Consider the following 12835-nt stretch of genomic DNA (forward strand, 5'->3'; position numbering starts at 1 on the left):
AGCACTTGCCTTGCATGCATGAGGCCCTGGGTTCGATTCCTCAGCACCACATAAGCAAAAAGAAAAGAGCCGGAAGTGGCTCTGTGGCTCAAGTTGTAGAGCACTAGCCTTGAGCTGAAGAGCTGAGGGACAGCGCCCAGGCCCAGAGTTCAGGCCCCACAACTGGACCCAAAAAAAAAAAAAAAGAGTCTCACAGACTTTCCTGCTTAGGCTGGCTTTGAACCACAATCCTCAGATCACAGCCTCCTGAGTAGTTAGGATTACAGCTATGAGCAACCAGTGCCTGGCCTTTTATATCTTTAAAAAGTTTGAAAAGCATAGTGTCTAATGTAAAGCTTTAAGCGTCCCTTGTTTCTCCTTGTATATTATATTTAAATTTCTAAAATCTCCCTGGACGTGGCGCAGTGGCTCAAGTGGTAGAGCACTTGCCTTGAGCTGAAGAGCTGAGGGAAAAGTGCCGAGGGAAAAGTGCCTAGGCCCAGAGTTCAAGCCCCGCAACAAAAATAAATAAATAAATAAATGAATAAATGAATAAAATCAATCTCCCTATAATTGTTTGCTTGTTAGGAAAGAGGGAATTAGGAATACAATTCAGTGTTTCATGAATGCTGGGTAGGAAAATGCTCTATTATTGAGCTACATTTTCAGCCCTCAATATTTTTTATTAAAAATAATAATAAATGGTTAAGGTATACTCCAGAACCAGCAACTAAATTCTCAGGTTTAAATAAATGTAATTTCTAACTTTTAAAGAACTTTAAGATACTCAGATGGTTCTTCTAGGCAATCTCAAAAACTACAACAAAGTATGATTAGTTTATAGGTCTCTACATAGTTTCTTCAGATCATTTTCCAACTAACCCCACCCAACTGACTCTTTTCTATAAAACTAAAGAGAGAGACTAAATAATTTGAACTGCATTTTTATCCAATTAAAAGTTCACAGGCTTGCTGGTTGGATGCTGGTGACTCACACCTTACAATCCTAGCTATTTGGGAGGCTGAAATCTGAGAACAGCAGTTTGAAGTCATACAAGTTTGTGAATACAAGTTTAAGAGACTCTTCCAATTAACCAGCAAAAAGTATAACCCCCCCAAAAAAGAAAGGACTGGGAATATGGCTTAGTGATGGAGTGCTTTTAGCATGCATGAAACTCTGGATTTGATTCCTTGGTAATATATAAACAGAAAAAGCAGAAGTGGTGCTGTAATTCGAGTGGTAGAATGTTAGCCTTGAGCTTCAAAGCTCAAGGATAGTGCCCAGGCGCTGAGTTCAAGCCCTAGAACTGGCAAAAAAAAAAAAAAAAAGACAGAGAAAAAAAAAGCATATATTACATGTATGCGTTTACATTTCTATTTCTATATTTCCAAGAATATAGTATTCAGTGTCTATCAGATTCAGTGGTACAAATTCACTTATACAAAGAACACTGAAAATCTCTACTCCTCCCCCAATACTTGACTGCCATAAGTAATGTCACAGATCCTCTTCACTGATTGAAGGCCCTACAGGCAAAGGGCTGGCCTCAGCATTTACTATATAAAAGCTGAAAGACAAAATCTCCTAAACTCAAGTCCCTTATGGTCAACTTCTAGGAGTACTAGAAGCTATAATAATCAACAATAAAAAGATTGCTGCATTGAGAGTTTATGTATCCTTAAGCCATAGAATAGAAGAATTCCCTTTTCACTACTTTATCAACTAAAAAAATCCAGGCCAAGGAAGTGGCCCTGTGGCTCAAGTGGTAGAGCGCTAGCCTTGAGCACAAAGTAGCTCAGGGACAGCTCCCAGGCCCTGAGTTCAAGCCCCATGATCGACCAAAAAAAAAAAAATCCTGGCCAAGAGAACTGCTTCTCCTGCCATGCATTCATACTCCAACCTATACAAATTCAGTAACTACCTTTTAAGAATTCCTATTCAATTCATCCCAAAACTGAAACTCTCGCCTGTCATATAGGATGAGTATATCTCACATAGAGCTACTGCACAAACTTATGTAAAACTAAATAAAGGCACAGTGGCATCATTATTTATCAAGAATAGGCTGACAAGAATATCACTTATATTTTGAAATATTCTGAGAAGACACTATAAACTAGTACCCATAAAAACAATACTTATGGGAAGGTGGCTCAGTGGTAGAGCGCTTGCCTTGCATGCATGAAGCCCTGGGTTCAATTCCCCAACACCACATAAGCAAAAAGAAAAAAAGCAGAACGTGGTGCTGTGGCTCAAGTGGCAGAGTGCTAGCCTTGAGCTGAAGAGCTGAGGGACAGAGCCCAGGCCCAGAGATCAAGCCCCATGACCAGACCCAAAAACAAAACAAAAAATCAATACTTATTTTTCATGTCTGAAGTACACAGATAAGATAGAACCAAAAACTATCAAGTAGCTGGGAGCTGGTGGCTCATGTCTGTAATCCTAGCTACTCAGGAGGCTGAGATCTAAGGATGAAGGTTCAAAGCCAGCCCAGGCAGGAAAGTCCATGAGACTCTTATCTCCAATAAAAACCACCAGAAAACTGGAAGTGGCACTGTGGCTCAAGTGGTAGAGTGCTCACCTTGAGCTGAAGAGCTTGGGGACAGCGCCCAGGCCCAGAGTTCAAATCCCATGACTGACAAAACAAAAACAAGAAAACTATCAGGCAAAAATGATTTGCCAGGCATTATGTACATTATTTATGTATACTATTTCACTTAACCATTACAATCTGAAGATTGTAATATATTAGTTTTATTGTGTTAGTTTTGTGTATTACTTTAATAGAACAAACAAATTTAGATAAGTTATATACAACACATCTCTAAAATCCATAGATTCACTATTACAAATCCCTGCTCTTAGTTATTTTTCACTCCATTTAATTTTTTTTTTCCTTTTTTGGTACTAGAAATCAAAACCATCACTATATGCTAGCTACATCCCCAGCCACAATTTGTCTTCCCAGTTTAGGGAGATAAATGAACACAAATAGTAAATACAGGAAAAAATATAATACACTAGACTGGTTTGATATAGACACTGTAATGTTAAATTATTTTACTATTAAGAAGAGTTCTACTATTAATGTTTGCCAGGCATTGGTGGCTCACACCTGTAATCCTAGCTACTTAGGAGATGAGATCTGAGGATGTGGTTCAAAGTCAATCTGGACAGGAAAATCCTGCAAAAAACTGCAAAAAAAAAAAAAGAAAAGAAAGTAGAGCTGTAGATTAAGGGATAGAGTGCTAGCCTTTGGCAAAAAAAAAAAAAAAACCCTCAGGAACAACAACATTAGCCCAAGCCCTGAATTCAAGATCCAGGACTGGCACCAAAAATAATCATAATCATAATCATAAACTTCAAAAATAGAAATTAAGAATGTACTAATGCACTAATATATTAATGTAGTCATTATATTCAATGTACATTATGTAAAAATTCAACTATATAACTTGACAAAGGAAGAGATGACACTGATCAAAATAACATTGTGCTCATAACTTTACATAGGGAATTGTAAGCTCTGTACAACTACTTAATAACAAAAAAATAGGGAAAAGAAGAATGTATTAGATTGGTTTAAGAGAAGATTATAGATATAGAGCAAGTGAGAATTCATAAACATGAAAATCAGAAAAATCACCTTGCTCTCCCTGCCTTTGAGCCCCCTCGGCATCTGGGTGTGGCACCAGGGGTCAGGCTGCAGCAGAAACAAAAAAAAGAAAAGAAAGAAAATCACTATGCTGAACCAGAGATCAAAAATGGGAAAATGACGAAGACAACCTAACATACAGAAAATCACAGAATGAACATTTAGAATCCTGTAAAGAAAAGCAGGGTGGGCAAAAGTAACTCAGGTAACCATAAAGAGATACAACCACAAGTTTTCAAAAAAGTTGATGACAATTGTGAAGTCTCTCAGCTTTTTCTACTCTGAGCTGGGACTCTTTTGTTTTTTGTTTGTTTTTGGGTCCTGTCGTGGGGCCTAAACTCTGGGCCTGGGGCACTGTCCCTCAGCTATTCAACTCAACGCTAGCGCTCTACCACTTGAGCCACAGCGCCACTTCCGGCTTTTTTTTCTTTTTGCTTATGTGGTGCTGAGGAATCAAACCCAGGCCTCATGCAAGCATGTAAGGCAAGCGCTCTACCACACAGCCACCTTCCCTGGGCTGGGACTCTTTATAGCTTGAGCCACAGCTCCATTTTTTTTTGCTGGTTTTTTTTTTTTTTTTTTTTTTTTGTGGATTTATCTGCCTGTGTTGGCTTGAAATGGCCACTGATTAGAATCAGCACCCACCTACAGAATTCCTACAAACATACAAAGCAAGCAATTTTACTGTACCTTGGCAACTGTTGTTGAGGTCATCTACTAACATTTTATCCTTTCCCTTTTCAATGTTGTGAAATAGCTCCAAGAGAACTTTTTATGTGAAGTTTTTTACTTAATGTAAAAATTTTCCTCTGGGAAATCTTCATATTCTTTTTTTATAACCAATTTCCTCACTTATTTAGGCTAATAAATTCAACTTTGCTAACTTCCTCTGAATATCTGGAGACTACCAAATGATGGCAGTATCAACATCACTGTGGTCAGCTATTTTTTCTTTGACTTCATCTTTCACTCCAACTTCAATATTTAGCCAGGCCAGTGGCTCACAACTGTAATCCTAGCTACTCAAAGGTTGAGATCTAAGGATCCCGATTCCAAGCCAGCCCAGATTTTAAAATCCATGACACTCAACACTTCTATCTCCAATAAACTATTCAGAAAAAGTTGGAAGTGGCACTGTGGCTCAAGTGGTAGAACATTAGCCTTGAGCACAAAGAGGCTCAGGAACAGCACCAGGCCCCAAGTTCAAGTTCCAGGACCAGCAAAAACAAAAACAAAACACAAGAAAACACTTCAAGTTTTGTTATTATTCTTCATCTTTAACTAATTCCCACTTTTATCTATCTATTTTTTGCAAAATATCACAGAAGGAAACAGTGAATCTAAACACTGGCATCTATATATGAACTTGATTAACAGATGTTAATCTGTTTATATCAACAGACTGGACTAACTGACTGATCACAACCTACATCTGTTTGCACATAGTGATTTGTGGACTCAGAGCTAGCAAATAAGTTTTTTCTTTACAAAGTTACAGTTAACATACTATGGCAGTTGAAAGTTGAAACATATTGGTGGAGAAAGAACTGATATTATTTAAGTGCACTGTGTTAATTGAAATCTGTGTATAGTCAAACTAAGCAAAATGAGGACATAGCATACTAAATGAGTAGGAGCTATGAATAAAAGGTTTGGCTTCCACCACAGGATATTAACTGTATCAAACTTGGCCTCACACCATAGATTAAGCCGTATATTAAGGAAACCAGATAAAATGTGTGGGGTATGGAATATGTATTTTAAAAACTGGGGACTAGCCAGGTGCTGGTGGCTCACACCTGAAAATCCTAGCTACTCAAAGGTTGAGATCTGAGGACCGCAGTTCAAAGCCAGGCCAGTCAGGAAAGACCATGAAACTTCTCCAATCAACCACCAGAACACCAGAAGTGGCTCTGTGGCTTAAGTGTTAGAGCACTAACATTGAGCTGAAGAGCTGAGGGAAAGCACCCAGGTCCAGAGTTCAAGCCCCATTAACAACAACAAAAATAAATAGGGCGAAGGAGGGGAGGAGGTGCCACTGGACCCAAGCTTCAAGTGATAGAGCATCAGCCTGTGAGCACAAACGATAGATCAAAAGTTTGAATTCCAATCTCAGACAAGGAAAAAAAAATGGACTATAAACAATGCAATCATGTAATCCCTGATGGAAGGAAACAAGATAAAAATTAAAATGTACTATATCCTTTTATATGGGGTACTTTCCAGCCTATAAAAGAGAAAAAATAATGCAGCTACTTACCAAAAGAAACAGAAGGATGGGAATGTGGCTTAGTGGTAGAGTGCTTGACGCCTAGCATGCATGAAGTCCTGTGTTGAATTCCTCAGTACCACATAAACAGAAAAAGCCAGAAGTGGTGCTCTGGCTCAAGTGGTAGAACGCTAGCCTTGAGCAAAAGAAGCTCAGGACAGTGACCAGGCCCTAAGTTCAAGCTCCAGGACTGGCAAAAAAAGAAAAAAGAAAAAAGAAACAAGAATTTATGGGGGACTAGAAGAGGTATAAAACACACACACAGGACTGGGAAGGTGACTCAGTGGTAGAGCGCTTGCCTTGCATGCATGAGGCCCGGGGTTAGATTCCTCAGCACCACGTAAGCAAAAACAAAAAAGCCAGAAGTGGTGCTGTGGCTCAAGTGGGAGAGCGCTAGCCTTGAGCTGAAGAGCTGAGGGACAGCACCCAGGCCCAGAGTTCAGGCCCCACAACAACAACAACAACAACAACAACAACAAAACATATACACACAGAGAATAAGAATACAGAAAAACCCTACACACACACACACACACACACACACACACACACACACACACACTCACACACACACACACACAGAATGAGACATACAGAAAAACCCTCCACACACCATCCAGATATATTATAAAAAGCCATCCAGATATATTGAAAAAGTACTTTATCATCAAAGTACAAAATAATCCTATGGTAGAAAATAATTGATGCAAGGAAGAATGTGAATGAAAAATGAACTCGTGCATTATTGGCAGGAATATAAAATGGTTCAGCAAAAGCAAAAAATGTTTGGCATTTCCTCAAAAAGTTAAACATAAGCCAGTGCCAGTGGCTCACTCCTGTAATCCTAGCTACTTAGAAGGCAGAGATCTGAGGATCGTGGTTCAAAGCTAGCCCCTAGGCAGGAAAGTCCATGAAACTTTTTTTTTCTTTTTTTCTTTTTTTTTTCCAGTCATGGGGCTTAAACTCTGGGGGTGGGCGCTGTCCAATGAAACTCTTTATCTTCAATAAACCACCAGTAAACTGGGAGTGGCGCTGTGGCTCAAGTAAGTGGTAGGGCGCTAGTCTTTAGCTGAAGAGCTGAGAGACAGCTCCCAGGCCCAGAGTTTAAGCCCCATGAGTGACCAAAAAAAAAAAAAAATGTTAAACATAGAATCTCCATATGAGCAGTCCAAGCAATTCTCATTCTAGGTATATTCTCAAAAGTATGTAATAGTTACTGAAATACATATAACACATATGCTTATAACATCTTTATTTAAAACAGCCAGAAATGCAAAAAATGTCAATGAACAAATTTTAGTGTACGTACAATGAAATATTAGACACAAATTCAGACACAAAAAACAAATGATACACTACAACATTCCTCCAACATGTTATGCTAAGTAATTTACGCCAGACACAAAGATCAAAGATACAACCCAAAATGTGCTTTTGTTTTTATTTTTTTGTCAGCCTTGGCGCTGTCCCTCAGCTCTTCAGCTCAAGGCTAGCGCTCTACCACTTGAGCCACAGCACCACTTCCGGCTTTTTTTCTTTTTGTTTATGTGGTGCTGAGGAAACGAACCCAGGGCCTCATGCATGCAAGGCAAGTGCTCTACCACTGAGCCACCTTTCCAGCCCCCCAAAATTTATTTGCAAACCAAAAAAGAAGAAAATTTCAACTGCCATCAACAAATTCCAATACCTAAATGATACATACATTGGAATTAACTTCAAAGATAAAGGGTTTAATGTAACTAGGACTAAGAAGTTACAATAACTAAGGGCAATATTTTTTTAAAGAAAATGTCTGGGGCTGGGAAGGTGGCTCAGTGGTAGAGCGCTTGCCTTGCATGCACGAGGCCCTGGGTTCAATTCCTCAGCACCACATAAGCAAAAAAGAAAAAACCAGAAGTGGCACCATGGCTCAAGCGGTAGAGCGCTAGCCTTGAGCTGAAGAGCTGAGGGACAGCGTCCAGGCCCAGAGTTCAGGCCCCACGACTGGACCAAAAATAAAAAATTAAAAAAAAAAAAAAAAGAAACGTTGCTTAGTGATAGAGTGGTGTCCAGTATGCATGAAGCCCTGGGTTCCATCCCTCAGTACCATATAAACAGAAAAATCTGGAGGCGGCACTGTGGCTCAAGTGGTAGAGTTGAGCAAACGAAGCTCAGGGACAATGCCCAGGCCCTGAGTTCAAGCCCCAGGACTGGCATAAAGTAAAAAGAAAAGAAAAAAAAAAGTGTCAGCAAAGACCACAAGAACTGAAAATAAGTGAATTTTTTTTTTTTTTTGGTCGGTCATGGGGCTTGAACTCTGGGCTTGGGCGCTGTCCCTCAGCTCTTCAACTCAAGGCGAGCGCTCTACCACTTGAGCTACAGCGCCACTTCCGGTTTTCTGGTGGTTTATTGGAGATAGGAGTCTCACGGTCTCTCCTGCCCGGGATGGCTTTGAACCTCGATCCTCAGATCTCAGCCTCCTGAGTAGCTAGGATTACAGGCGTGAGCCACCAGCACCCCCCTAAAATAAGTGAAATTTAAAAATTGACTGAGGAATGTAATAGAAGAATTACAAACCAAGAACCTTTGTAAAGATAAAAGCAAAAGTCTCAACAAAACCCTCAATAAAATCCACCAGCAGCCAGGCACCAGTAGCTCTAGCCATACTAGCCTATTCAGGAGCCTAAGATCTGATGATCATGGTTTGAAGCCAGCATGGGCAGGAAAGTTTGTTTAACTAATCACCAATTAAGTAACCTAAAAAATCCCAAAGTGGAGCTGTGACTCAAGTGGTAGAGCACTAGCCTTGTGCACAAAAGCTCAAGTACAGTACCCAATCTTTGAGTTCAAGTCTCAGGACCCGCACGTGTGCACACACAGTCCAGCAGCAAACGGACTATATACCAAGACCAAGTGAGATTTACCCTAGGAATACAAAGTGGCCATCTTGAATGCTAATGTTGGGCTCAGGTTCCTTGTGAGGACTGTCAGCTCCTTTAGTTCCAAGAGCTTTATCTGTATTATTAAAATGCTTGCCCCTTCTTGTTCCAAGGGAAAATGAGCCAAACCATGATCTAAAACTGTGTGTTATTGATGAAGACAGAGATATAACTCCAGAATGAATATTATCCACAAAGCAGACACCTTGGGATGCTGTAGTTATACCAAAACAAAGCCCTCAATTTTGGGAAAAAATTTTTTTAACTTTGCAAATCAAACTAGGTTAACTCTGAATATTGAAGATTATAAACTAGTAGAAAAAAGTAAAATTTAAATGCCATACATTAGCATAAATGCTACAGAATTCTAGGCAAATGAGGATTATTACTACTTTGATATTATTATTGTATGTGCATCTTACAAACACATATTGTTTTTTAACTTCTGGAAGACTAGAAGTATGCAAGAAGTCTCTAGTGAAATGAGCTGTTAGATTATTATGACAACTAAAAAAAAACGCACAGACTAATTAATCCATGAGTGCAGACTTTTCCTCAAACCAATTATATGAACTTGAGCAATTCACCTAATTCCTATGCACCTCAGGTTCAGCACTGACAAAATGGATTAACTAATTTAAGTCTATCTCTAATAACTTCTAATAAGGATTTTTAAAATAGAAATCATTGATCTCACCACACAACTTCATCTAAAGGGATGAAAATGCTGCTAAACAAGAAGGGGGAGAGAGAAAAGCTCCCAGTATATTCAGAACCATTAAAATTCAAACCTGGATGCCATCTAAAATAAATTTCATTGAATTATTAAATATACAATTAGTCAAACAGTCTGATAAACTAGAATTGTGAACAAACAAATGCTTTAAAATTCTAATAACTATGCATTAGCGGTAAATTTTTCTTACTTGAATTTCTACTGCTGTGTAGAACAAGGCTACTAAGTACATAATTACATAAGAGAGCCACCCAACTTCCAAAGGAGCCATTCCAGTGAATTGTGTAAATAATATGCTTTAAAAAAACATAACCTCCTCACATATGAATTTAGATTTGCCAGATATGGAGTAGCTGTGTACCTGTGAGACTAGAACACAGTCTTAAAAAGGCCTTCCTAATTATAAATTTACCACAGAGACTAAAATGACCCAAAGCAAATTAATATACTTTTTTTCCAACTTTCTATAAAGACATTTTCACGATTCTGCTTTAGCAAAGAAAACAAAAGGTCTTAAAAGTCATTGACATGAGTTTCAAAGAAAACCTCAGAAACATTTTAAAAAGCCTTTGATACATGAAAATATATTTTATATAAAATCTTGTGTAGCAATAAAAATTGTGTGATTACTCAAAACAAATTATACAAAATGTCTTAAATACAATTCATTATGATTTAAAAAAAAAAGTCATTGACATGAGATAATCATTACAAAGTACAAGACAACCCAGTTTTTCTAACAACAACATTCTACTTTTCTTAGTTGCCAAACACAACTGTGCTTCGTTTTGATTTTATTTGCATCAATGTAAGTTGTATCCTGGTTTATGTCTGATTTTACTATAAACTGTTGAATTTGAAAAAAAAAATTGTACCCAGGTCCTGGGGTTTGAACTTAGGGCTTGGATACTGTCCCTGGACTTTTCCCCAGCTAAAAGATTAGAGTTCTTTTTTGTTTTGTTTTTGTACAGGGGCTTGGACTCAGGGCCTGGGTGCTGTCTTTTAGGTTTTCTGCTCAAGGCTAGTGCTCTACCAGTTGAGCTACTTATGACTTTGCTGACAGTTAAATGGACATAAAGTCTCAGGCACTTTCCTGCCCTGGCTGGCTTTAAACCATGAGCCTCATATCTCAGCCTCCTGAGTAGCTAGGATTACAGGCGTGAGCCTTACTCTTTAAAGAAAAAAATTTTTACTTGTACTTTATTTGCCACATTGTTAACAATTGTGTGACGTAGATAGACTGCTGTAGTTTTGAAGTAATCTTTGGTAATGGTCGATCTTCAATTACTTCAGATTAAATTTTATAAACTCAACTGCCTCTAACTGTACTTAAAGGTCTTTTAAATCATAACACAATGGGGCTGGGAAGGTGGCTCAGTGGTAGAGTGCTTGCCTTGCATGCATGAGGCCCTCGGTTCGATTCCTCAGCACCACATAAGCAGAAAAAGCAGGAAGTAGGGCTGAGGCTCAGGTGGTAGAGCGCTGGTCTACATCTGAAGAGCTGGGGGACAGCGCCCAGGCCCACAGTTCAGGCCCCACAACCAACAAGAACAAAAAAAAAAATCATACCACAAAAAAACTATTTGTAGCCGGATACTGGTGGCTCACACCTGTAATTCTAGATACTCAGAAGGTTAAGATCTGAGGATCAATGTTCAAAGCCAGCCTGGACAGGAAACTCCACGAGAAACTTATCTCCAATTAAGTATCACAAAACTATAAGTGAGCTATCACTCAAGTGGTAGATCACTCACCTTGAGCATAAAAGCTCAGGGACAGCATGCCCAGCCCTGAGTTCAAGCCGCAGGGCCAGCGAAAAAAGGTTATACTGAAAATTCACTGCACTGAATTCATGTTAAATCCCACTGCAATAAGCTCTAAGGGACTGCCCAAATTCCTTTATTGCCTTAGGATTTATTGCACTAAATATTATTTGAAAGAAGTAGGCCACCAGCTGAGGCCTGGGAATCATGGGGTTACAACACAATTTTTGATAATGTGAACTTGGCCTCTACACAAATTTTAAATGACCACAATGCTCATTGGAAAGATTAGACATTATATATTTCTGAGAGATGAAGGATAGAAAAGGTGGGAAGGAGCAGCAAGGAGCAAACAAAACTACGTAAACTTGATTTTAACCAGAAGAGTTTTAAAAAAGTTGAAGCAGTCTTCCACTTTGGAAAAAGGTATTTGAACCATTCTTACATGTTTGGGGCAGTTGCTATAACCCACCAAAGAATAGTACCATGTTAATAATCCACATACTCATTTAGCCCTTTTATCCCTCACTTTCCAGGCAAACAGCAAAATAAGACACAGTAGCCGGGCCTATAATCCTAACTACTCAAGAGGTTGAGATCTGAGGATGGCGGTTCAAAGCCAGCCCGGGCAGGAAAGTCCATGAGACTCATCTCAAATTAACCAACCACCAGAAAACCAGAAGTGGTGCTTTGGTTCAAGTGGTAGAGAGCTTGCCTTGGGCTGAAGAGCTCAGGGACAGACAGGGCCCATGCACAGAGTTCAAGCCCCAAAACTGACAAAAAGAAAAACGCAGTAAAATCTTTTGTTAGGGAGAGAAGACAAACCCCCATACTTACAACAAATCTTCCTCTTTTATGAATATGTTTGCTCTGACAACAAGTTCAAAAGCTATTTTGTTGTTTTGTTTTTTGCCAGTCCTGGGGCTTGAACTCAGGGCCTGGACTTCTTGTGCTCATTCTAACACTTGATCCACAGCACCACTTGGGGCTTTTTCTGTTTATATGGTACTGAGGAATTGAACCCAGGGCTTCCTGCATGCTAGGCAAGCACTCTACCACTAAGCCACATTCCCAGATACCCAAAAGAATTCTTGTTGTTGTTTTGTTTGCAGTTTCTTGAGGGCATTTTTGGTGCCAGTAAAGGGGCTTAAAATTCAGGGCCTGGCCATTGTCCCTTAGCTTTTTCATTGAAGGCTAGTGCTTTACCACTTGAACCACAGCTTCACTTCTTGCCTTGTGATGGTTAATTGGAAATAAAAGTCTCAAGCATTTTCCACCAGGGCTGCCTTTGAGCAGAGATCCTCAGATCTCAGCCTCCTGTGTAGCTATGACTATAGATGTGGGCCACTGGCACCCGGCCATGAATTCTATTCTTAAGGAAAAGGAAAGCCTATTCATGGAAGGATCCCCTGATATCAAACAGTATTTCAATGGCTGCAAACCAAGTCTCCTAGGTACTCCTTAATTTAACTTTTGTGTGGGAGTAGAGAAAGGAAAAGTACTTGCTCATTAGA

At 39.3% G+C, this 12835-nt stretch overlaps 1 protein-coding gene across 8 annotated transcripts in view; it reads right to left on the reverse strand.

The window, feature by feature from the left end:
• Nucleotides 1-12835, reverse strand: part of Btrc (beta-transducin repeat containing E3 ubiquitin protein ligase) — a 168518-nt gene that overhangs the window by 129589 nt on the left and 26094 nt on the right. For 2 of the 8 annotated variants that reach the window (XM_069994946.1, XM_069994931.1), the window contains exon 2: nt 3627-3683. The exons of 5 other annotated variants lie outside the window; for them this stretch is intronic. In XM_069994946.1, the coding sequence (XP_069851047.1) occupies nt 3627-3683 (57 nt within the window). Of the gene's footprint in view, nt 1-3626; nt 3684-5895; nt 6089-12835 lie in introns of those variants that run through there. One more of the 8 variants, XM_069994940.1, reaches the window with a different exon arrangement.

The sequence above is a fragment of the Dipodomys merriami genome, unplaced genomic scaffold, assembly GCF_024711535.1.
Source record: "Dipodomys merriami isolate MVZ:Mamm:240054 unplaced genomic scaffold, mDipMer1.0.p SCAF_102, whole genome shotgun sequence".
Taxonomy (NCBI): domain Eukaryota; kingdom Metazoa; phylum Chordata; class Mammalia; order Rodentia; family Heteromyidae; genus Dipodomys; species Dipodomys merriami.